This window comes from Cololabis saira, chromosome 11 (genome assembly GCF_033807715.1).
Source record: "Cololabis saira isolate AMF1-May2022 chromosome 11, fColSai1.1, whole genome shotgun sequence".
NCBI classification, from domain to species: Eukaryota; Metazoa; Chordata; class Actinopteri; order Beloniformes; family Belonidae; genus Cololabis; species Cololabis saira.
Genome location: NC_084597.1, coordinates 22839467 through 22866276, shown reverse-complemented (window position 1 = coordinate 22866276; position 26810 = coordinate 22839467). Strand labels below are relative to the sequence as shown.

The following is a 26810-nucleotide window of genomic DNA, read 5'->3' as shown; positions in this document are numbered from 1 at the left end:
TCTGGACCTACCAGAACATCTTGCATCAGCGGGGTAATGACGACCCACTGGAGCTCAGTATTCCATATGAATCGATTCGTGACATCAGTTTAGTGGTTGAGGGACGGGGTTGGAACAAGAATGTCCAAGAAAAGATGCTCATCCAGAGGGAGGACGGTCTGAAGTGACACGGTAGAGAGAACATGTTTCTGATTCATGCAGACAAGCCAGTATGGTTTCATTTGGTTTTGGACAGTGGTGTCGCCCGTAGACCCCATCGGTGCCTCAACACGAGGCAAGACGCTAAGTATACGAACAATTACCATCAAGAAAAGCTGCAAAGTTCAAGAAAAAAAAAAAGGCTGGTGCAGCTTTATTGTACCTGAATGAAATCTCAAGATGTTTTCAAGGCACATTTTTAAAGAACTCATGTCTTTAGTTCTTATACATGTATTCAATAACAAAACATGTCGACACGTGCGCAACACCTGATGTCGTGGAAAACTAGAACACGTGTCATTTTAACCGTTGTTGATTAATGTTTTTGGACAGAACAGTTCTTGAAAAAAACAGCTAATTATGTTACATGACTGACAGCTGTCAGTCATAGCCGACTTGAGTTTACTTCCCAGTGTTTTTTGTTTTTTTTGGTTCTAAGACAGGCTCATGTTTGACTGGGGTTAATTTAGATGAAAGAATTGATGCCGGCGTCGTCATGTCTGCATGGTTGTCCTAGTCTCGTCTGAGTGCTGTGAACCGTCATGAGATGCTTCACAAGCTGATGCGACGGTTTCCTGCCTCCCGCCTGCGATTCTTTCACTTCATGTCAGTGTTGGTGTTAACATTAACTCAGTAATCAAGTTTTCATCAATAGTGGTGCAAAAGGTGGTACCCCCTTTTTTAATCATGTTATTATTTAAAAAAATATATATATATATGATTATAGTGGGTGTTGGTGCTAGAGAAACAGCTGCATGGAAGTTTTTACGGTACAGTTAATATAATAAAGGCATAAAGAAAGCAAATAAAATACATAGTTTTCTTCCTGCTGCCTCAGTAGGATTTAAGGGAACTAGCACACAACTGCACGTCCCCTTAAGATGAAATCGTCTTGTGTTCCCAACAACCCGATCACAGGACCATTGTGGTTCTTATTTTTAGGATCCTTCTGTATAGGCAGGTGTCAGACTGCACTTTTGATCCCACGGTGTGGCACATGTCTGATGGTCATTTACCAAATTGACCAGCGTATTCTAAAGTACACGAGGAAGTGGACGAGAGTGGACAGAAATGTGCAAATTCAGCCATCCGCCAGAGAAAGTGTTGTGTAGAGATGGGTTTGACAAGAATTTGAGATGTGAAACTGCAACAGCTCATCATTTAAACAGTTAAAACCAAAGTGAAACATCAAAATGTAGTTATTCCTGCTTTGGGTCAGCACAAGATTAGTAGTAGTAATAATAATAATGATGATGATGATGATTATAATAATGGAAACTCAAAGTGTTCACAATGCTCACATTAATCATTCAGTCCTCATTCATACCCGGTGGTGGTAAACTACAGGTGTAGCCACAGCTGCCTTGGGGCAGGCTGACGGGGACCTGGCAGCCAATCAGCACCAATGGCTTCTCCGACCACCACCTGAACATTCACACACCAGCGATGCCTCACTGGAGCAAGGAGGGGTGTGGAAAAAATATTGATACAGCGATATTTTGCGATAGTTTGTCGTCCTATTACACCTTTGATTTGTCATATCCTAATATCAATTTTATAAGGAAAAACATTCCATGTTTTTGTGTGTAACAACACACCTTATTTTAGATATTCTGTGTTCAGTGACACATTTGGCTACCAATTTCAGTGGCTATGTTCTTTATTTTGCTCAATGTTTCTCGACCTGCAAAAAAACTGGGATGGATGGGTTAGGGATTGCTGTCCCAGTGGAGCTCTTAGTCCTTGTTTCAGGTGTCGTTTCGGTAGCAACACTTCAAGTGAGAATATTTGGAAATTGGCCTGAGCTGAAATAAGCTGGCCAGCTTGTGGTAACTGCGTTAAGGGGGGTGTGTTCATCTGACTGCCAGGCATTGTTTGTTCCTCCCATTGACAGCTCCTGCTAAGATGCTAAAAATGTTTCTTCAAAGCTGCTCTTCAGAAACATGTTGGTGATGTCACAGAGAGTGTGTCCAGTTCTCCTTGTGCGGGCTTTGATTCTTCTCGTACGTCCAGGTCAAATCTGGGATGGGTGTTGTGGGACGTTGTCCGGGTTTCAGATCAGTTGAAAGGTAACATGCAGGATTAGCCCACTGTCAGACTGCAGTATCCACCGTCTGTCATTGATGTTTGTGCTCTTTAATTGCTTTAAAGAAATTCACTCCTGTGTGATTTTTATTTGCCTTTTACTGATAAGAAGCTGATGCGGTCACACAGAAAACTACTACTAAGTTCAGGTGGTGGCTGCTAAAAATGGATCTACCAGCTGTTGAATCATGAGGCGATTCAATTAGAATTATAGGAGCGTGTACTTTTTCACTTGATTGCAGATTCACAATCATAAGAAACAAGAAAATGTTCAATTCATATCTAGCACTACACATACTCGTTTGACTAAGACTTGATTCATGAGAGCAGGAAGATCATCTGATGTAATGTTGAGGTGGCAGTGGTAGCCACATTGTTCATAGGTGTTATCTACTCGAACAGCGATAGCTTTTGTGGTTTTGGGCCCTAAACCATCTCCATTATTTAGGTTCGGTACATACCTCGGTTTGAGGTCACGGTCATTTTTGGTACAGTAAGGAGAAAAAAAAACTTCGTTTAATTTTCAACTTTGGCAAACAATGGTTTATATATTTTTCTTATAAAATGAAACATTAAAAAATATATAAAAATAGTATTATAAATATAATACTGCTTAACTCTATTACCAAGTCCTCTAATAAATAAAAGATTCTCAAATTAAACAAAATATAAAACGTGTGTTTAATACTTGTGTTCTCAACAACTGAGTATGTTCACAGATCTGCCGCTATAAAAACACAGATGGCCTTAGTTATAGCTTTAGCCGGATCTGAATGACTGTTTAAATGCCAAAGGTAGCTGAGTTTACACTCTGCTGGTTTCTTTCGTTGCAGCAGCAATATTCACGTTCGCGTACTGCCGTTTCAAATGTGTTGTGAGGTTTGACGTGTTGCAAGAAACATGCCCGATTGCTGCTGAACAATGTCTGCACACTGCTCTTGTTTTATCTATCAGTGCGGTTACATGCACGTCTAAATCAAGCTATTGGCCACAATCTAGCCAGGGATTAAACTGGAGTTTCGAGAAGACAATCGATTATTGAGTGAGGTGCGTTCGACTCCACGACGCTAGGTGGCGCCACACGCACTTTCGCATTGGCGTTCTTCCGGTACAATTGGTAAACAAGCGCGAAGGAGGACAACAACATGCGAAAAAATTGACTTTAATGATGCAGCAGTTCTGTAAATTTCGTACGTACAAAGCCTGATCTTGTTGCAGGTAAGATGCACAGTCTCCCTCTTTTTCTTCTGTAACCGTATTGTTATGATGCCGTGACGGTTATTATTCCTGCTCCCGCAGCTCGTCACTTCCAGAAGGGGGAGTCCCGGGGCAGTCAGTAGCTCGGTTCACGGTGGGTTGCGTATACATGCTGGAATAACTGGGATTAGGACCGCATAATGTGGCACTAAAAGCTCAATCTCAGGAGCTTCAATTTTGCCCGGCCAAGGTGTATAGCCTACATGGTTTTTTGAAATTCGAAATCGGTCGGATTAAGGCAAGAATTCAACTTTCTGTTAGTGCATGTAAACGTACTGACTGTGTCCTTGTCCGTTGTTGTTTTTCAACGGGAAACTGAAGTGTACCCAAATAGGAGCCCTTAAAGATAAGGGAGGGTCTTCAAGCTCCGGCTTCTTGTTTGTATCAGCCTTGAATAAACTCACGTATTCCGGTGAATTCATCTCAACTGAAGGGGATTGTAAAAGATGAATGTGAGGATTGAGAGGAGAGTGGCGGTTGGTGGATGGTACCTATAAAACCACTTCCTGAAAACAGCAGAACGCCACAAAGGCCTTCTGAGAATGTCTGTCTGTAAGCTGCCAAACATGCATGCTTAAGCGGTTGCAGCACTGTGTGGATGCGTCAAACGTTCAGGCTGGTGGGTGTACCGGGGCTGGGGGGGTTAAATGGGACATTTTGTGGCAGTGTCGCGTTATTCCATTCTTAGGCCAAGGTTCACTCCTCCAACAAAGAGGGCAGAGTTTGTCAGCAATGCTGCAGACGGAGTCGAGCTTCGCCAGGCACCTTTAATCCTTTTCCTCTTTGGTACAAAGATTCTGTCTGGCTCGATACCAATTTATGCAGTAGAAACTGCATCTGTACGCTATTGGACTGACTTTCAACCAACCAGAGAAAGGAAGCATGTAACGGCAGCCATCTTTGTTGTCACATATATAAGTCATCCCATAAAGCCTGCCCCCACCCTATTGCTATTGCTTTTATACTAATGCAAATGGTTGTGAATGGGAGGGGCATAAGACCCATTGCACCAAAGAGAGTTTGTTACTTGGTGAATTGGTGTGACTGTCCGGGTTAGAGGGAATCCATAACAGATCAGACACTTGACCCGAGTCCAAGAATTCAGAACCTCCTCTGGATGTTCTTCCTCAGACTGCTCCACAAGATGAACCCCAAGGTTCGCTCCCTCTTCAGGGCGACGATTCAGAGTGTCCTCACCAGAGTGTCCTCACCTCCTCCATCACTGTGTGGTACCCTGTATCCTCTGCCCACACCAAGAACAGACTGAAGCGTATCGTGTGAACAGCCTGTGTGTGTTCTGTACGATGTCAGATACCGGCAGAGGGCCAGGAGGATAGTGGGGGACCCACCTCATCCAGCTCACTCCCTGTACACTCCCCTCCCATCAGGTCACAGGTTTAGGTCCATCAGAACCAAAACCACCAAGCACTTGAACACTTTTTTTCCCCCATGCCACCACCCTCTTAAATTAAGGCATCTAAGCCACCCCCTGCTTCTAAAAGACACTTTAAGAACACTTTCATTTTTCATTCCTGCCGTCCTGTAAATACTCCTGGTAATTGTACATATTAGACACATATTATATATTTTTTACTTATTATATTTTTTCTATTTTTATTTGTAATACCGTATTTTCGCGACCATAAGGCGCAACTTTTTTTTTTTTTTTTTTTTTTAAATGTGCCGGGCGCCTTAAGAAACGGTGCGCCGTGTCTATTACCTGAATTACGGTAATGTAAGGCCGGCCATGAGAACGGTAAAGGGAGAAGGGGGCGGGTGAAGCTGAATGAGACCATCCACTGAGCTGTTTAATGCGAAACAGAAGATGAAAACTTTTAAGGATTTGCTTGATGTGTAAAGTGAAATAAAATACAATCAAACTAAGTTTTGCTCCCGCTCTATTTAAATAAGCACACTTGTTCTGCAGCGCGCGTGTGTTTTGCATGTCGGAACCGGTGACTTTCCCCGGTTAAAGCAGCGGCTGGAGCAGCGCGGTGATGGGCGCTGCTGCAACCCGACTTCCTGGTTCCCCAAGCGGTCCAATCGACCTGGTTCCCGGCCGCTTTGCGAGCAGAGATTTCTGGGGTCTGTCTCAGGTCTGATCAGCTTCACCCTCCGAAATTTGCAGCCAAATCTGTCGGTTACAAACCCGGTACCGGACCCCGACATGCGCGGGTGTGTATTCGCGGCGCGACACACAGATTCTCATTTATGTAGCGCTTGACTGGCGCAGCTGATGGACAGAAACCTATGGTGATTTTTAAAAGAAAAACTTTGCATAAGACGTTTCCAGCCGGAGTCATTATAAGGACGAATGGAAAGGGGGGGGCTGGATGAAGGGATGATGATGATCAGGTGGCTGAGACAGGTCTGGAAATTCGGACTGGAGCTCCTGTCGGATACAAACCCCGGTACCGGCTCCCCGACAGTGCGTGTGTGAGCGGGTCCAGCGCGGGGGAGCAGACGGGGAGCGGACCCGGGACCAGCGCGGAGCGGGACCCGGGACGCGGGACGCGGGACCCGGGACCGCCGCGGTCGGGATCCGCAGCACAACGCAGCACAACGGGGTATGAAACGTTTATTTTCTTACCTTTATTTATTCAGCGGTCTGTCCCAGGTCGGAACAACTTCACCCTGCGAGATTTTCAGGCAAATCTGTCGGTTTGATCTCTGGTAGCCTAACCAAGATGCAGAGGATGCGCTCAGGAGCCGCCAGGCTCCCGCCGCGGGTTTGCCGGGCCAGGGCGCACCATCCCCGGGGCAGATCCGGCCGAAATGCCGCTGGTCTTTCCCCGGTAGCCCCTACTCCCATACAGGTGGGTGGCTTCGGTCCCAGCCGGTCCGAACAGGTCACATTCCCGGTTAAAGCCGCTGTGACGCGCGCTGCTCCACCCCGCTGGGGAGAGACGGGCTCTGCGCGGTGGAGGATCCGCACAACGGGGTATGAAAAGTTTATTTACTGTTGTGCAGAAAGTGACTGACACCGAGGAAATTCGGACTGGCGCAGCTGAATTAGCGGAGCTCTTTAATGCAGAAACAGAGGTTTTGCTCCGGCTCTATTTTTTAAATAAGCGCTTGTGTGCTTGTGTGTGCGTTCTGCATGTGTGTGCGTTCTGCAGCGGGTGTGTGTGTTTTCCGGCCGGCGTGTTTTGCGGCACGCGTGTGTGCAGCTCTGCTCTGTAGACTGCGCCTTTTGGGTCGGTGCGCCATATGTATGTTTTAAATCTAAAAATGACACACAAAAATGAGGGTGCGCCTTTCCACACGGTGCGCCGAATGGTCGCGAAAATACGGTAATTTTATTGCTCAGTGGTGCTGTTTTTACCAGGTCAAATTCCTGTGTACATTGTACATATGGCGACTATAAAGCGATTTTTGATTCTGTAGTGTTAAACAGGACTCAAATGTTCCTTTTATTGACATTAGCTTCAGCTAGTATAAGCGAACATCAACCAACTGACCAACTAACTAGTATAGGCTAGTATCTACCAGGATAGTAACCAGGCTAGAATCATTTAGTATTACCGTAACCAGGCTAATATCAACCAGGCCAAATTGTTTTCCAATTAGGCCTTGGAATGTACTCCATCTAAATTTTCAGTGTGCATGCTGAGATGTTTGTTGCCTTTCATTTCAGCTGAGCTGTTGTTTTTTCTGAGTCCTTTTCCTGTTGATTTTCAGTGAAGCAGAAGTTGGTGCTACAGTTGGAACAGGGTGGATTTTGGTGTCAGGTTAGTGGTTGTGAGGATTTTATTTTAACTCATTGATCAGTTGGAAATGGAACACAACTCAGTCATGTTCCTGGTGGACTTTGAGTTAATTTTATGTGACATTTGTCGTCATTTTAAACCCAGAAAGCTGTGTGTCGTTCTATGCAGCTTCAGCACATTTAGATGTGGAACCTGTTTTTGTCCCACAGTAGTTAAATGTTTGTTTTTGGATCTGATTGAACCTCTGACATGTTCTCAAAGCCCTCGCTTGTTCTGGTAAAGTCACTGCAGGTGTTGAGGATTGACTGAGTTGAATTGAGCTGCTTTGGTCGCATTTGGATCACTTTATTGAATCCTGATAGCGATCAGGTTGTAACGCAAAGAAACAGAAAAATAACTCGTCAGACGGCGTGGTCTGTTATCAACACTGCTCAATTATAGTTCCGCATCCTGTTAATGTTAAATATTTACTCATCTGCTGCCTGAAGTGGCGTTATCAGCATTTGTGATGATGTTAAAGGGAGCTGGCTGTGTGTGTCTTTATACTTCAAGTAGCATTGATCTAACATCACAAGAGCGAAAGAGATTTCAGTGATAAGTGATCATTGAACTGTAACATTTTACTGCTGCTCTCCAAGTTCACAAGGTTTCATTTAATCTAACTTCACCTCCTGGAGCTCTAGATACTCCAGACAATATTAACATCAGTGAAACTTCTGGATTATACAACCCCAACTCCCAAAAACACAGAAAATATGTCCATGTATAAGTACACAATATACCTAAATGTTTAAAGTGAGGGCCTTCACTATTTCCTGATTAGCTTTAGCTCTAGGCATCATCTTTGTCACTGGGGGTCTTACATCTTTCAACAAGACAATACTGAATGACATTCACCCCAGAATCATGGCTTCATAGTCGTATAGTCCAGGTGCACCGGTGGTCCGTCTGCAATCCGTTCACCACCTGGAAACATCTGGAACATTTTAAAACATAAGATGTGACAAAGAAGATCTGGGACTGCTGAGCAGATCCAGTCCTATGTCAGACCGGAACAGGACAACATTCCTCCCCAACGCTCCATCAGCTGGTCCTATAAATATGACGTTTGCTTAACAGCCTGTTGGAAGAAGAGATGTTACCTGGTGGTAAACACGTCCCTGTGCTGAATGATCAGGGACGTGCCTCGGCTGTGTTCTGTTTTTTACTTACGCTTAGTAAGTGTACCAGCTGTGGACTGCTCTGACCACCTGTCCGAGTTTTAAATGCAGGCAGGAAGTGATGTAAAACAAGCATCCTGTCTGCGTTTGTGTCAACTGAGGTGAGTAATCAGACCAATTTCTCCCTCCACCAGGGCCAGGCCATGTCCTCAAGGACATGTCATTCCTTTAAGGTCTGCTGGCTGTTCATAAAAGTTCACGGAAAAGGCAGCAGGATATTTCATTTTGTCTTAATAATCAGTGTTTTGCTTGAAAGGGGGACATATTTGCATCTGAGTGAGCATAACCCGTTTAATGCTGGAACAGATGTATATCCAGAAAAAGGGTGCAGCGCCACTGATTTGGAGCCGGTCTGCACCTCATCATGCAGCCACACAGGGTTTTACTACTTACAGGGAGGAATAAAACAGCTCACTCTTCCAGAGGTCTGCAGTTCCTGGAAGATCCTTGGATGACTGCCACAGGCAAATTGAAAACTGTCTGTGATGAGTTTCCATCTGCCTGGCCTCATGCACACTTTAAAATCACTAATCACTTGTCCATCAATGTTTCCCCAATATTTGTGATATAGCAGCTAATGGGGCTGTCTTAACTTCCCCATTTGCTTATTTTCAGGAAATTGTATTGTATTATATTACAATTGCATAGAAACCTCGTTCAACCACCCTTTTAACAATGGCAGCACCCCTGGGAGATATCATCACATATTTTGTTGTGTATATTTTAAATAATGATGATATTGACAGAAGAATGCAAAAGTTGGCTTTAATCCACCTTAAATCTTCAGCAAGGACATGGTGTTTCCTGTGACCGCCAGTTGTTCTTGACTGGAGACTCGTATGAGGCTGTAACATCGAGACCTCCAGGAAGAAACGTAGTGATTCAAAAGTAGAAGAAATGCAAATTGGCTTTTGATCACCTTCGCTCTGGAGGTGCCATAAACTATATAATAAGAACTGGACAAACCTTTGGCCACATCACAGTTTCTTAGGGAGTCAGATTGAAGACTGAAATTCTATATTTAACGCAGGTCTCCATCATGTCTAAGTAGAAGCTACCTAAACCCGAGTTAATCCAGAAATGGACAGATGTGTAGATCAACCCTGGAAGAAGCCCAGTGCTTAGTTCAGCTAGCACAATGTAGCATTTTAGCTTTGTGTAACTGATGAAATCTATGATGCTAACTAGCATTGCCTTACATTTATTTAGATTTGAGCGTGTCCATGCATCCTCAGTTTTGTTGACCCTGTTGAAACATTTGAAATTCCTGCCGGAACTGAAACGAGGACTGCCAGAGTTTTTATAAAGGGAACCTCGATGAGTTTGAGAAGCCGCTGCTTATGGCTGCTGCTAATATCCTTCTGGTACCTGGCTGCAAGTGTGCTTATTCTGTGAGTAGGAAATCTTAAACATGGGGTTAATGGACGTCGGCTCACTTTTGGAGCCTTTGACCCAAATCAGCAAATACAGAAGATTGCAGTTGTTCTGTCAGAGTAGCAAGCTCGGCATTGCCCCTTGAGAGCTCTAGACCAGATGTCCCCTATGGGGAAAGGATGATCATGAGAAAGCTGAATGATCTGCTCAGGGCAACATGAAGGAGCTTGTTAAATCCCGTCAAGCCCATAAGGCACCCCCAGTTCAGTCTAACACAGATAAATGGCTCAGAGAAGACTACGAGGAAGGTGATGTGGTCAAATGAAACCAAAAGTTGAGCTGTTGCTCATCAACTTAACCTGTCTAGTAGGGAAAGAGAGTGTGACTGCGGCCCAAGAAAACTGTCCCCACTGTTGAGCACGGAGGTGGGAGAATCCTGGTTTGAAGCTGTTTCTCTGCTCACCCTAAAGGACGACTTCACCGAATTAAGGGTCACATGGACGCCACTTTGTACCATGATATCTCCTTCTTTCTGGTCATGGACGGGTCCTCTAGCGCCGTGATTCCCAACCCCCGGTCCCCGGACCGGTACCGGTCCGTAGAGCCGTTACTACCGGGCCGTGGAATGGCTTGTGTTCCGATCATAATTAGGGCTGCAATGATTCGCCGACGTTGTCGACAAAAAAGCGATAATCAAAATTGTCACCAGACGTTTTTTTCCCAATGGAGTGAGGCATCTCACTTCACTTCATACAATCTCTGCCGAGAGCAGCGCTGCACGACAGGGTCTCAGCAGCTTTTCTTTTTTTTGCGTGTCAGCGCAGTTGCGGGTAACAAAACTTGGCACTGGGGGTTCTAGGATTTTTCTGAAACAGGGGCCATTATGGGGCCAAATGTAACCTTCACGGGCCAACAGTATTAAGCCCCTTTCACATAGAGGGCGCAAAGCGGGACCGCCGCCGGCTTTCCCATTCATCGTGTATGTGCTACCGCGGCGCAAGAGTGGACCGCTCTGCTGGCGAGCTTGGCGGCGCGGGAGAGGCCACCTGACACGGGCGTTTCACCTGCCTTCGTCTGAATTGAACATTTTTTAATTTCATCGCGCTGTGAGGGCATCTCGGTGCGACCAATAGGAGAGAAGGTGGTTGTGATCCTGCTGAGGACCCACTCCCCAACAGGCTGTCAAACTGCTCCCTGTTCAATCTGAAGTAGACCTGGTCATCGTGGAGCTGTAGCTCCAACGAGCCTGGATTCCCCCAAATCTTCTCAAGTCTTCTCATGAGGATTTCATGGACCCTCCTTGCTGCTGCTGCTCGTCTCCTCCTCAGAAGAACTAAAGCCAGCATCCCCCCTGAAATAAAAACGGTCCAAATCATCCCCCCCCTGAAATAAAAACGGTCCAAATCATCCCCCCCTGAAATAAAAACGGTCAGAATCATCCCCCCCCGAAATAAAAACGGTCCAAATCACCCCCCCCCCCCCGAAATAAAAACGGTCCAAATCATCCCCCCCTGAAATAAAAACGGTCCAAATCATCTTGAAATGACCTTATGTCATTTCATCAATGAATGTGGTTTTACTGCTATTTCAACTTTTGGAATCATCACCAGAAAAATAACACCAGAAAAATAACTCATTTGACAATTTTCACCTGTTTCAAGTCAATTTTCACTTGAAATAAGTAGGAAAATCTGCCAGTGGAACAAGATTTATCTTCTCATTACAAGCAAAAAAATCTCAGATTTTTCTACTCATTTCAAGTGAAAATCTTTGAAAAAAATTTTTTGTTTTTTATTTACTTTTTGTATGAACAGCAGCAAAGTTGAATAAAATATCTATTTTTCATTGAAGTACCCATCTTTCTCGTGTTTATTATCATTTGCCACATAATTAAAGCAACCTCATACTAAATTTAAGAAAACAATTTTTGCATTTTTTTGTCATATAATTTCATCCAAAACTTGTATAAACCGGACTGAACAGCGCCATGCACAGGTGCTGTATGCAGGTTAGGTACAGTCAGCTGCAGAGATGAGCGGACCTCAGTAAACCTCCATGAGCCGTTTCTTTACTGGTTGTTCGAGTAAAAGAAATGGTGATGAACAAGTAGAAAATCCTACCAAAAAGCAAAAGCTTTAATCGCAAGTACGACATTATGTATATAAAATACGGATTGTTGCAACGGGCGATTTGGAGGCGCCAAACCCACTATGTATTTTATGTGGAGAAACGCTCGCCAACGAAGCAATGAAGCCATCCAAGCTTCAAAGACACTTAAATACAAAACATCCTTCTCTCAAAGACAAACCAGTGGATTTTTTCGAAAGGAAAAAACGTGAGTTACATTTGCATAAGCAAGTTTTAAAGGCCACAACATCAGCTAACGTCGCTGATGATAGCCTGCATTTTAAAATGCATAGTTTTTTTCTAAAATGTTTATTAAAATGGACATAAATTGTCAACCGGTCCCTGAGCTTTTTGTTTATACTTCTGCTGGTCCTTGGCTCAAAAAAGGTTGGGAACCCCTGCTCTAGCGTAACGATGAGCCAAAACATACGGCCAAGAGGTGCATGTCTTAACCAGTCTCCAGGCTTGGGGGAAAACTTGAAGTTGCCAAGCAACAGCCTCAAAACCTGAAGTACTAAGTCATGTTTTTTTCTTAGTATCAAAAGCTTGGTGAAATGCACTCGGTGAAATGCTAATTTTTATTAGCTTTTGAATGTAATGTTTTCCTGGATATTTTTGGTTGATGTTGTGTCTCTCTGTTAGGATTAGGTTAAATATGACAGACCATCTAGTTCTTTTTTCAAAGCCAGAGAGGGATCATTCCCTCACTTTGAAGTGCCCGGAGTTGAGCTGCAAGCGCTGGACCTATCTGAGGCTGAGGGGCTGCTCGTCCCTCTTTAACGAACACCACTGTCGGTGCTGCACTGGTGCACTCGTCACAGCCCATCGCTCAAAAGCTGTTGGCATCACGGCCACCGGCGTGTATGATACTGCCGTGTAAATCTGCGAGCGCCCGCAGCCGTTCTGTCGCTCAAACCGCCTTGTCGCAGCGGGACTCTCTTTGTTTTCTGAACCGTGATGGTCATCTGCTCCTGGTAGCTAACGTGGGCGTGCAGAGCTGCCGGGGCTGTTTCCACGGAGGAGGGAGGATTAATACTGTCCATATCAGACTTGGTTTCCAGAGGTCCTGATGGGGGAAAAACATCACAAGGTCACAAACCCACAGCTCTCTGTTCATCCAGGCGTTTACACATCTACACTGGCGGTGACAGAAATCAGAGAAGGTGGTGTTCACAGGTGGACCTCACTGACCAGACGTACTAAAACTGATGTTCCAGAAAATATGGCAGAGCGATGACGTTTCACACAAATAGTCAGCTGCTGATGATTCAGAGGGCCAGCAGACCTCATCTCAAGAGGAAGTGGTTACTTCTAGCTTCTGGTTTCCAGAGCTGAAATGCTGGATTCATTGTTCATTCCCTGTCTTACATGGGGTAGTCCATGCTAGAGGCTGCTGGGATTTAACTGACATAGGGAGGCGCCTCAGATGTGGACTTTAAATGGGAAACCTGATATAACAGTGTTTTATTGTTTCAAATCATGTAGCAACTGTTTGTCTAGTCTTGTCAAGTTTAACTCGTTTAGACAAAAAAACATTAGATTGAATTCAATAAAATGTCAGGTTAACATATGAGGGGGGCTGGACATGTGGAAGCTAACTGGTACAGTAAAATGTGTTGGGAACATGTGGAAACGCAGGTGAGAGAAGATGGTTTGCAGGGTTGGCGTATCTCGAGGGGGAGTGATGGCGGTGGTGTCACATGTGGAGGTGTGGACCTCAAACATCCTCTGACATGAATAAAAGCATCTCCTAAATGAGTAATTAGTTGAATGGAGACAGGGAGAAATAGAACTTGCTTGGACTAGAATGTCCCAGAACTTCTCAAATCTGCTTGTTCACCAGTTAATGAGCACCATGACATATGCAACACATGTTGTGAAACCCTTCACGTCTAACTAAAACCAACATCCTGGTTCTGGGCTGGATGTGGATCCAGTTCAGAAGCAGTTCAGCTCTGGAGCAGTTTCAGGACTGGTTGGTTTTCTGTGTTCAAAAGCCATGTTCACACAGCAATCATGCTGGTAAAACATCCTGGTGATGATGTATTCACAGTGATGCTACGGAGGCCTGGTGTTCCCTCCACTCAGAACATCACAGTGTTCCATAATCCCTGAGCTGAAGCGTCCCTTTCCTCTGCTTGTGCGCTGGAGTGGAAGTGATGTTGAGGCAGAACGTACTCGCTATATGAATGGGGCTAGAGGAGTGGTTTAAATGCCTGAGACGTCGTGGTTCTCCTTTTAAATGATGGAGATGTTTGTGGTTCTCCTTTAAATGGTAGAGATGTCTGTGGTTCTTTAAATGATGAGACGAATGTGGTGTTGCCCATTGTCATGGCAAATGAATTGTGACTTTTTTTGGCTTCCTTTTATAATATACGTTTGTTTCTGATTGTACCTCTCGTTGGACATGGCTGTAGCTCGAAGCCGTTGCGTTCCGCTCTGATTACAAACCCACTGTATTAATTAATTGTTGATACAATTACAGCTGTTAACGCACCCTCACGCAGCACAGAAGACAATTTTGTCAAACACTGACTGCAGGTTTACAACATAGCTTGTTCTTCACCGCTGTTTCAGTTCACCTCCATGTTGAAGCCCAGTTTCTCTTGTGAGTCCAGCAGACTTGAGGCTACAGCAGAGGCTTTCTCTTGTTTTTATTTTGTATATATAAATTGCCTGTAAATGCTCCAGTCACACTGGAAGTCGGACCAAGTGGAGGTCTGCTGGGACCTGCAATCTTTCAGGTGGGGGGCTTGTCTGACCCTGTTAACGGCAGGTTAAACAACCGTAGTCCATCTCTGTTGGTTCTGACACAGAAAGATCATGCACTGTGGTTTAAATACAAGCCATTAGAAACGGAAAGATCCCTTAAATTAATGAATGTGGTTATCGAAGAGGCACCCCTTGAAACAGGATGGATGTTTATGTGGCCTCACTAATCTATTAGATGTACTTATTCAGCTGATGATCAGGGAAAACACTTGGACTTTATCATTGATCTCTTCCAGGTTAACCAAACGACCACTAGGGTCTGGATCCAGACCTGTGGTCCCTCTACCGACCACTGGGTCCTGGAAGTTAAATGTCCAACTTCACAGCAGAAATCAACACATTTACTGTTACGTGGGACCACAATTAGCACCATTACCACTATTAACACCACTACCACCATTACCACTATTAACACCACTACCACTATTACCACCATTACCACTATTAGCACCATTACCACTATTAACACCACTACCACTATTAGCACCATTACCACTATTAGCACCATAACCACTATTAGCACCATAACCACTATTAGCACCATAACCACTATTAGCACCATAACCACTATTACCACCATTACCACCACTACCACCATTACCACTATTAACACCACTACCAACATTACCACTATTAACACCACTACAACCATTACCACTATTAACACCATTACCACCATTACCACTATTAACACCATTACCACCATTACCACCATTACCACTATTAGCACCATTACCACTATTAGCACCATTACCACTATTAGCACCATTACCACTATTAGCACCATTACCACTATTAGCACCATTACCACCATTACCACCATTACCACCATTACCACTATTACCACTATTAACACCACTACCACTATTAACACCATTACCACCATTACCACTATTAACACCATTACCACCATTACCACTATTAACACCACTACCACTATTAACACCACTACCACTATTAGCACCATTACCACTATTAGCACCATTACCACTGTTAACACCACTACCACCATTACCACTATTAGTACTATTGGTGAAACTGAAACAGTGACTCGCAGTCATGTCCTGAGCTACTTTGTGCTGAACTGACTTCAGAGCTGTGAATGAATAGCAACATTAAGTCTGTAGCAATGCGACGTGCCGACTTAAAAAAATCAGCAACGTCATATTTATGGAGCTAGAACAGTCTCATAATTGACAAATGCACAGGACAAGTTTTACAAATGCACAAACCGATTTGCAAATACACACACCGTTTCACACGTGCACAGGACAAATTTTACAAATGCACAGACCGATTTGCAAATACACACACCGTTTCACATGCACAGAACAATTCACACGTGCGTAGGACAAGATATACAAATGTATTTTTGATGCACACACAAATATAACCTGATTTACAAACGTTTTTTTGTCTGTGTGCTGCGCTGGATTTGTGTGTGACTTTTGAGACTCCCCTGACGTGACTCGATCCACAAGTACGTTTTTTTTTAACACGGAAGGATCTGCAACCAATCAGATTAAAGGGGCGGATACACCTGCTGTTTGAACTGCGTTCGCTTAGAAAAGTGATTACTATTTCGAGTTGGTGGAGTAAAGATAAATAAACAGCAACAGGAGATAAAAGATAAATAAACAGGAGGGAGAGGAGATCACTGTTCTGATTTTCTTGTGATCTCGGTAAAAAAAACAGCGCGATCGGAGATGGTTTGTCAGGCCGTTCAACCAGAGCCATCAGGAGACTGCAATCCAAGTCCTGCCGATGCAGCAACTGATGATGAGAAACAGCGAAGATATTTTTGTATTTGCTTCGTTTGGTTTGACTACGTGTTACTTGGGATTGTCCCGCTGATTCAACTCAGAACCAGACAAACGCAGCAGAGAGCTGCTGCGCTACCTGGCGGGGACGAGCTGCAGCGCAGGTGGAGCAGTACGAGCATGTCAGGAGATTAATTTACTGAAATATCTGGAGTAAAGTCGGTATCAGTTGACTGATAACCGAAGAACCTCTGTATCCAGCTCAGATGTTTGATGCTCGGGGGACTAAACCCCGAACAGCATCATCACGGCTGCATCTTCCCATGAGCACGACTCTGTCTGCACCGGGAATGTGTTGATCTGCCACCGCTGTTTTGACACATGTTTGTCTCTGTGTGGTGGCAATGTCACATCATAAATGTGAGGATAACAGCTGCTTGTTTCCGACCTCCATGTCTGGTCACTGTGGTCAGCTGGTGTCTGACCGGGACCAACGCCACTCGCGGCCAGAGCCAGAACGCGACTGCAGCAATATTCACCCCGGTCATTTGACGCGTCAACAGGCTCGTTTTCCTGAAAGACACCTGTAGTTCAAATTAGGGGTGGGCGATATGACCTAAAATTAATATCACGGTATTTTTCATCTTTTGAACGGTGACGGTATAATATCACGGTATTTTTTGGTACGTTTTGGGAGGAGTAGCCTGTCCTGTCCCTTTATGTGAATAAGGTTAATATTTTTATAATATAATAAGTAAATGGTAGTATCCTTTATATTATATTTATTTTTATTATATTATATTTTAAATATTTAGTAAACTTGTCTTAAAATCTAATACTGAACCTCGGTTGGGCTGGTTGGACAGCGGGTGGTGGAAAATGTCCCTTCATTTTAAATCCAAAACTTGACAGGTTTATGCCATGAGTATTCATATACAGTAATCCCTTGTTTTTCGAGAGGGTTACGTTCCAAAAAGAACCCGTGATAAGTGATATTCACATAGTAGCAACCCTTTTTTTTTTAATAATTATTATACAAAGCTTCAAATTGCGGAGATCAGCACCGCCTCGCACGTATTTCACTGCTCTTCTGAGCCGCTCCATCCCGACTCGCGCTGCAGCGCCTTTTTCTTCTAAAGCCCACGGTACAGGTGTGTTTTTTCGAGAGAAGAACATGGTTATGGGTATTTTTTGTCACTATTTTTTTCTTCTGGGCAAAAAGATTCTTTTAAACCGACATTCATTAATTTTTTCTCCATCTTGAAGTCGGTGATTCTGGTTGAAACACCGCTCTGCGCTCCGCTGCCGTCAAAGACCCGCCCAGCTCCACTTCTGATTGGCTAGTGTTAGTTTGGTTGAGCGCCAGAGCTGCTTTCCTCTCATTCCATTGGTAGACGAACTCGGTTGACTCTCAAACCTTTTTTTTTTTTTTTTTTTTTTTTTAAAGCACTCAAACTCGCATGCCGAGAAAAAAAACTCCGTACGCCGGAGATCCGGCACGGTGCCGGAATACTTTAAGCCCTGCATTTCTTACTACTCTTGTCGTAAGGTGTAGCAGCAGTAAACGATGCCTGCAGTGAAAGCTGTGTACTCTTGGGACGTGCTCCGCTGGTGCGGAGCAGCGGTCCCAGCAGCAGCTGCTGGTCCCACTTGCGCTCGTTTTGGCCCGGGTTGCCTCTTCATATTCACGGGCGTGCGTGTTTTTTAAGTGATGAAACAGGTTGCTTGTGTTTCCACCTCTTGCTGTCACAACACGGCAGCAAACCTTGCATATCACCGACGTTTTTAATGCCTTATTTAGGCTTATTATTTTATAATTGATTTATTACGGTATTGACGGTATTGCAAAATCCATGTCGTGGCGCAGTTTCACACCGGTGATGACTATGACACCGGTGTACCGCCCACCCCTAGTTCAAATACAGAAATATCTCTGCTGTTTCTCATCATCAGTTGCTGCATCGGCAGGACTTGGAGTGCAGTCTCCTGACGGCTCTGGTTGAACGGCCCGACAAACCATCTCTGATCGCGCTGTTTTCTTTACCGAGATCACAAGAAAAGCAGAGCAGTGATCTCCTCTCCCTCCTGTTTATTTATCTTTTATCTCCTGTTGCTGTTTATTTATCTTTACTCCACCAACTCGAAATATTAATCACTTTTCTAAGCGAACGGCGCTAACGCTAACAGCAGCTGTATCCGCCCCTTTAATCTGATTGGTTTAGAGTAAATCGTGTTTTATCCACTGCTCTGCGTCCCCCACGTGGGGTGCGCTCTTATGATTGGCTGGAACAAAGGAAAACATCTGATTGGTTGCACATCCTTCCGTGTTAAAAAAAAACGTATTTGTGGATCGAGTCACGTCAGAGGAGTCTCAAAACTCACACACAAATCCAGCGCAGCTCACAGACAAAAAAACGTTTGTAGATCAGGTTATATTTGTGTGTGCATCAAAAATACATTTGTATATCTTGTCCTACGCACGTGTGAATTGTTCTGTGCATGTGTGAAACGGTGTGTGTATTGCAAATCGGTCTTTGCATTTGTAAAACTTGTCCTGTGCACGTGTGAAACGGTGTGTGTATTTGCAAATCGGTTTGTGCATTTGTAAAACTTGTCCTGGGCATTTGTCAATTATGAGACTGTTCTAGCTCCATACATATTTTGTTGTTGACGCATCGCCACACACACGCGGGTCACCCAAAACAAACAGTTTGCACTTTGCAGAATGGAGACCTAAATTGTGACCTCCTCACAGCGTGCCCAACAAAGCCCTGCAACCCCCCCCGCCTGAAAACAGCCTTATGTTATCAAATGTATCAGAATACTTTAAATTTAGCCCCAAATGCCTTTTGCAATTGGCATACCAGACCAGCATGTTTTCTGGTCCTAACTCTGGTCCTAGCAGAAGCTAAAGTGCCACCGGAAAATGATTCCTACCGAAAACATTTTTAGTTCCATCCACCATAGAAAGGTTGCTATGTTACATATTGCCTTTTGATGATGCACAAGACTTTTTTTTAATCTAATAAAATTATGTAATTTAGTGTTAAACAGCTCCCTGTTTTATCCCAATATGTTATTTTTAACGTGTTTTAAAAAAAAAACACATTTGGATAGTATGCAGTGCAATGCAAAACACTGCCGTGCACACTGTTTTGCATTGCACTGCATTTTATACAGGAGAGATATTTGTAGGACTGTTAGAGTAAACAGGCTGGCCTTTTTATTTTGTATAATTTTATTCTATATTTTTATTTTGCTGTGAAAAACTGTATTTAATAAACTATTAAGGATTTTTGATATTTATTTCATACATTATGGTTTTAATGAATCAAACAGAAAAATAATTGTTAAATGGATCGTCCAATTACTCATCAGTTCGTCGACTTATCGATTAAAATAATCGCCCGATTAACTAAATTATTAAAAAATGTACGTTTACCCCCAGCCCTACCAAATAACTACACCAAGATAAAAGGGCAGACTCAACAAGAGTTTGTGTCTCAGGAGCTTTATTAGCATTATAAGTTAGTACAACCATCAGCCAGCCCGGTTCTGATACCTCACCCGTTGAAGGGGAGTTATGACCAGTGTCCTTGGGCAAGACACTGAATCCCGAGTTGTTCCCGGTTGTCAGGCCAGCGCCGTTGTATGGCAGTTTCGCCAACAATCGTTGTGTGAATGTGTGAGTGGGTGGGTGAACGTCTACAGTGTAAAGTGCTTTGGGGCTGTAGGAGGATAGCTGGAAAGTGCTATACAGGTGTAAGCCATTTACTATTTGTCTCCACGCCAGGTAATGACCAGTTCATCAGGGGATGATGGTTAATGACCCCTGGCTTCAACTTACCATCTTAAAGACTATATACAGAGTAACTACCGTAATTACTTTCCGTTTTCGGCAGGATGTTGTTGGTCTTCTTGTCACATAAATAATGGCAGGATGAATAAAGTTGAAAGTTTTGGCTCCTCTGAGGTTGTAGAGCCACCACGACCAGAGGATGTTTATTTTGGTTTTACAAAAACAGATTTGAAAGAGGTGTGCCGTCATTCTCATGTGACCGTATTTGGTCTGAGGTAACGGACCGTCTAGACTCAGGTGAATTGGGCGCTGGGGTTTAACCTTGCACATGCTCAGTGTGTTCCTGTGACAGGTGAAGCTGTTCTGTGTGTCTCTGCTGTCGAGCGCTAATGTGTCCACATGGGGGTTGGAGGTAATTGATTCTTCCTCTCTGCTCTCATTAGCACCTGTTCCCAGGGTGGCATGTATCACTCCAGGTCCCCTGCAGCTCCCGTGTGCCCCGCTTCCCTCCTGCCGGTCCCTCCTGCCAGGTCACAGGTGATAGGGAGAGTCACAAACCTGGGTCAGGATCTCAGGGGGAAGCTGGTCTAGGATCAATGGAGCTGGTTTTGATGATTAACGTTCTTTCTCCTCCCCTTCCCTCTCTGTGTTTGCAGCATACGCAGTGTGATGCAGAAGTATTTGGAGGAGAGAGATGAGCTGACGTTTGACAAAATTTTCAACCAGAAGATTGGTAAGTGTGTTTTTTTTTTTTTTTTATTCCATTGTGAGATGGCGGCAACTTGAGGACAATACAACACTGCGTAACTCTCTAGCTTTCACACTGAAGTTGATGGTCCTGTAGCCCAACACCTTCACATACACGGCCACATGGAAGCCACCAACATTCTGAACTACAGGTGCTCGTGGTGCAAAACATTAGTTGTATCTGCAGGTCCAGATCCAGCAGTGAGTCCACTCCACTGACCTCCATGCTTTAATGTTAAGCTTGACAGTCTGGTACAGAACCAGTGTTGGTCTTCAGCGTTGACACCCGTGACGACTGGATGGGATTTTTATAAAAAACACCAGACTTGTTCATGTTCATGTTCATGGGTGTGGTTTTGTGTTACACTGGGCTGCATCAAGTGAGTGACTAGGGCATAGTCGTTTTTTGTTTTAAGGCTAATCTGGTTTGTTGTGCTGTTAACTGAACTGCTGTCGCCGTCTCTGGGTTGGTCTGGCCGACTCCGAAGAGAAGGTGGCTTGCCTGGGTGGTGCCGATGCATGAGCCTGGTCCCTGGTCGGACGGTGCTGAGGCCTGCTCGGGCAGAGCCACCAAGCAGGACAGCAGCTGACTTGGTTTAAGTTGTAGCAGAGTCTGAGTGTGGAACGCTGCGCTTCCTTCTTCCTCCTGGTGTCCCGGTGGAAGCAGCAAGTCCTTAGAGGGTTTTCAGCCAGAGACGACGACGGTGTACCGGGAGACCAGAGCCGCCCCACAGGCTTCTCAGCAGGTTTACTTACTCTTCTCTGGTCTCAGGATCCCTGAGGATCAGCAGCGTTAATTGTTCCTGCAGCTCTACTCTCTGTCACACTTACTCTCTATCTGTTCAGTTATCGCCCCACATTCCTCTCCTCCATCCTCAGGCAGAACTGTGTCAGGAAAGTTTGAAATAAACTGGTGAGCTGTGACGTTGAAGCTGCAGTGTTGCAACTGCGCTGTTGCAGCAGCAGACAGGTGGTGTGGAGAACAAAACCCAACATGTCCTCCTCATACAGAGCCCACTGAGCTCTCACCTCACTATGGTTCACCTTGTCGTGGAGACACCAGTAATTCTGTGAACTGGTGTTGAATCTGTGTACGTTGAACGACTGCACACACATGGACAACCCGGCTCTGCTTCTGCCCGAACGGGAACCTAACGGATACGAGGCAGGTGGTTCTCATGTTGAGGCTCAGAAGTGCATCTGTGTGCGTCTTCTAGAGACAGAGGTGAGGACTTCTGTCTGGCAGTCAGGAATGACCTGGTCAAAGTCCAGATCTAGACCTGGTTGAGATGGTGTGATGAACCTTCAGAGAGCTGTACATGGCTCTGTATTCCCCTATTTTTAGTTAAAGAATGAGAGTGTAGTTTGTGATGTGCGTCTCTTGGGGTTGTATTTATCTTGTTGTAAAGATGTTTCAGGTGCATCCTGATGCACAAGAGGCTTGTTCATCCATTACCTGCAGAGTGAAACAGAGACCATTGGTGGACATTTCACTGTCAAATGTGTGGCTTTGCATGTTTCTGTGAAATGATGGCCATTATAACAGAACCATGGTACCGTGAGTCCAGCCCTGAACAGATGACCACATTAGAGCTTCTTCTGTATCAAAAGTACTGCAGGACAAATACAGATTTATTCAGACAAGAAGAATCTGTCTATCATTTCGACATCCCTCAACTCATTTGTTGGCTGATATCATCTTATCAATATGGTTTCAGAACAAAACACGGCACCACAGCAGGGTTCAAAGAAATGCATGACATCAATGAATTAATGCATAGAAAGCAGCTTTGTGCAGCTCTTTTGATTGATCCAAGGCTTTTGATGCAGTCAGTCACATGACACCGAAGCAGATGGGCTGAAGACTAGTGAAGATGATGTGTTCTGGTGGAAGGTACCTCACTGATGTTCCTCAGGCCCTGGAACCAAGAGTCCAGCTCAGCTCAGGTCCTGGAACCAAGGCTGTAGTTTAGGGTTTTATTAAAGAATCTCAAGCTGAAATTGGGTTTGTTCTGTAGAATCAGGTCTTCTATTGAGGTCAAAAAGACTTCTGTCTTTTCTGGGCCATGTTGATCTTTTTACATGCAGGCTACTCAGCACCATCTGCATCCAGTCTACCATGGAGGACTGGACCCAATGTATCGCGCTCGGAGCGCTGGGGTTTTGTTTTCGGGTTGTACGGACCACTTTTTCCTCCGACTCTGTCATATCCTCATTTACAAAGCTCTTCTACCTACAGACAGGATGATGGAGTTCCTTTAACTGAACCTGGAGTCCAAATTGAGATGGGAAAAACTTGTTATAATTGTTTGTGTTTCGTAACTTTTCATAGGTTCGTGTGCTCCCTGTCTTGGCCTGGATTCACTATAAAAGAGGTTTATATCAGAATTTTTACCCCGGTTAAAAGAAGGTTAATAAATAAATGTGAATCCCGGGTTCAGTCGTGGCTATTCTGTCTCCAGACTCGGACCAGATACCTGCCTGATTCCACTCATGCTAACTGCCTTTGACGACTCTAAAGCTGCTGTTTTTCCTTTTTAGAGTCCTTCAAAAATATAATCCTATTAATTTACAGTCCAGCATGTCCTCCAACTGTCATCTTGAGAAACATGATTCAGAGTGGGAAATCCACTCATCTTAGCCAAGTGTTCCTGGCACACGACCTCAGAACTGTTCTGAAATCTCGAGGTTGTGTTGCATTAAGAGACAGGTTGACGAGTGCTGTGCAATCCTTGAACTTGTCTCTTGTGTTGTCTACAACATCTCGGTGGACATTTTTCTTTGGACTTTTATCGCTCATAAATTGACTCAACCTTGAGCCCTCCAGCTTTATGGCTGTCATGGCAACCAGGGTCAAAGGAAGAGACTGCAGTGCTGCTGGAATGCTGGTCTGAGTGTTTTTGTAGCAACAAATCAAAGTATGCTGATTGTAGTTGTATGAAAAGAACTGAGCATGCCCCCTGTGACATCACTCACAGGTTTGTGAAGAGTGCCATTGAAGTCTCCTCTTCCTTTAACACTATGACCCCATGTTATAAATGGGCCAGAGGAAGCTGAGAAACCAACCTATGATGCTAATCAAAATTAATTCACACTCAGTCTGATCAAAGCTGTCCAAATATCTTGACCTGAAGTGTCGCTACTGGAATGAAATCCAAATCAAGGACCAGTAGAGCTAGAAGACAGTAGTTGTGTTCATTTTACTAACAGACTACAGCTGGACTGCCTTAGTTTGTCTTGCTAGTGGTACGGATGTTGAAGCCGCTGGTGATGTTGGAGCTGTGGGCCACTATGAATGATTGGAGGCCAACCAGTCCAGGTCCTTGATCACCCGTGACCAGATGTGGGCCGACCATCTCAGTGGAGCTCTGTCAGTCCTACCAAGAAGGTGTTGTGCCTTAATAAGGAAAAAGGGTATATTAGCACCACAACTGCAGTCCACCTGGAGTAACTAACTTGCTGGTGAAACTCACGGTGCTGCCTTTATTCTAGTCCTCCAAAAGAAGTCATGGCCTTGTTTCCAGCCATGAGGGGAGTTGCTTGTGTGAGTGGGTTTATGAAGTGACCAGGTCGGTGGCCAGTTGGGAGAGTGGGAGACTGGGGTGTGAGGGACAGACTGGGTGCTCTAAATATATCAGGAAACTGGACAGCAGAATCTGTTGAATGTGTTCTCCTGTGCATCCTTTCTGTTTTCTGGGGTAGATTCTTGTGGACTCTTCATGTAAAGCCTGCAGTTGTCTCAGTCGTCGTGTTTGTGTTGCAGTAATGAGTATTTTTGATCTGAGAGGGACATGAAAGCAGCACCCATGGAGCATCATCTCCAGACTCGTGGATTGTGATTGTTTGGGTCTCTGCTTTAATCAGCCCCAGCAAACACGCTGCATGGATTTCCACGCCCAAGCTGCCAAACGGGGAACGCTGAGGATCATAACCACCCTGTTTTTCCTCAGATGTGTCAGAGCTCTGGAAACGTGCCTGTGATGTTCAGTGTCAGCTGTTTGCTCAGCGCTTTTGCAGATTTTGGTGCTCAAAAGGAGCTGGGAAACAAATGAGTGGTGGAAGCTGGTTGTGTGCGACTCGTAACTGAGACGTAACGGCGAGGCTCTGGCAACACGTCCTGTTTAGACAGTCTGAGGAAAGAAGAGCAGGTTAAATGGACTTTTAATGCTCCAACTGAATCACATGATCGAGTAGCTGCTATAAAGTCAGATTTCCCCTCCTCCAGTAAACATGAATGCACCATCTTTCCTGGTCCAGGTTGAAGGACAACCGTCCCTCCTGGTTTTTAACACGAACAAACAAACAAAGCATCCAGACTCTTGGTTTTCATGCTTTTACGACTGAAAGGAATCACATCATCTATTTACTTCCTCAAATTGGCACAATTTCCCAGAGCCTTAATGAAGTTGATGGGATGGACTTTTGTCATTAAAAAAACCCAACCAGGCGCCTGAATTATACCCGAGTCAGAGCAAACCTACACAACCAGCTGCTGTGAAAGCCTTCTGGCCTCAGTTCAGGCAGTAGGAGTGGTACCAGGGGTCTGCACTTGGGCCTGGAAATGCAAGCATATATTGCAAGGAAACAGTATAAAAAGTGCCAATACAAATAGCAAAAAGAATAACATTACATGTAAAATGCAATGATTTAACATATCAAATGTTTCTGTACTTTTGTAGAAACACACTGACGCTTCTGTCACCTGCTGTGGTGTTGTTGCCAACGGTAACCGGTCTGCCTGTCCTCTTTTACACTGCAACGATTACAGCATTACTCTTGACATAAATGCAGCGGTTTCTGAACAAACCAAAAACCAGTCAGATGTGAGATGTGCAGGACGCTACAGGCATAGGGTGAATTCATGTGGAGAGGGGGTCATGGAGAGTTGATGTGGATTGCATCATCCCTGCTGTCCACCTCTCAGCTCTGTTTTCATTCTTCACTCATTCCTCCTTCATTCTTTTCCTCTCTCTCTCTGTCACTCTCGCCTTGGCGTTCTCCCCCCTCCATCTGTCGGACTTCTGGAATGGGAGATGAAGAGTTGCGTGTTGCTTAGCAACTGTGGTTGCTTGGGCAACAGCACCAGAACTGCTGCATTTTTTTGTTCATCGATGGGGAGAAATGAAATTGATTAAAGGGGGAATAAAACAGCTGACGAGAATCGCAGGGAAAAAGAGAGCAATAAAAGAAAGAAGCCTTGCAGTCTTGTTTCCCAGACTGCACAACCTGCCCATTTATCCACCCGCCATCGTGCACACACACCCTCTTCACATCCACAGCATCAGACTGGAGTTACTGAACACTGCACAGGAACGGTTTCATTCTGCAGTAAACATCCTCCATCTGCAGCCTGTTCTTGCTGGTTTTACACATAAATGCAGGCACGCCGTGGTAACTCACCACATGTCTGGAAACGGGGGGGAGAACTGTGGCATCAGTAACGGTTATTGTTTTCTGGGGTCCAGAACAAAGAATGGATGCACCAACTAACATGTGGCACTTTTTATTTTGCAACCATCGTAGTTTTTACTCAGATGTCCTTAAACCTCTCAAACAAACAAACAAAACCCAGAGAAAACACAAGCTCAAGCTGGGACAGAATATTCTTTTAGTTTCAGTTTGTGGCAAAATGATTTTCAGGTTTTATTTCTCTCCGAAGACGAGCCACTTGTTCAATACAACATAAAAACTCGAGATGGAGCTCAGCATCCCCTGTGATTTGTTCCTTTTCATGATTAAACATAACACTAATCAAACACCA

General features: G+C 44.5%; 1 protein-coding gene across 2 annotated transcripts in view; it reads left to right on the top strand.

The window, feature by feature from the left end:
* grk3 (G protein-coupled receptor kinase 3) overlaps positions 1-26810 on the top strand; it is a 71530-nt gene that overhangs the window by 4858 nt on the left and 39862 nt on the right. For both annotated transcript variants that reach the window (XM_061734050.1, XM_061734051.1), the window contains exon 2: positions 20959-21035. In XM_061734050.1, coding sequence (XP_061590034.1) covers positions 20959-21035 — 77 coding nt within the window. The remainder of the gene's footprint in view (positions 1-20958; positions 21036-26810) is intronic.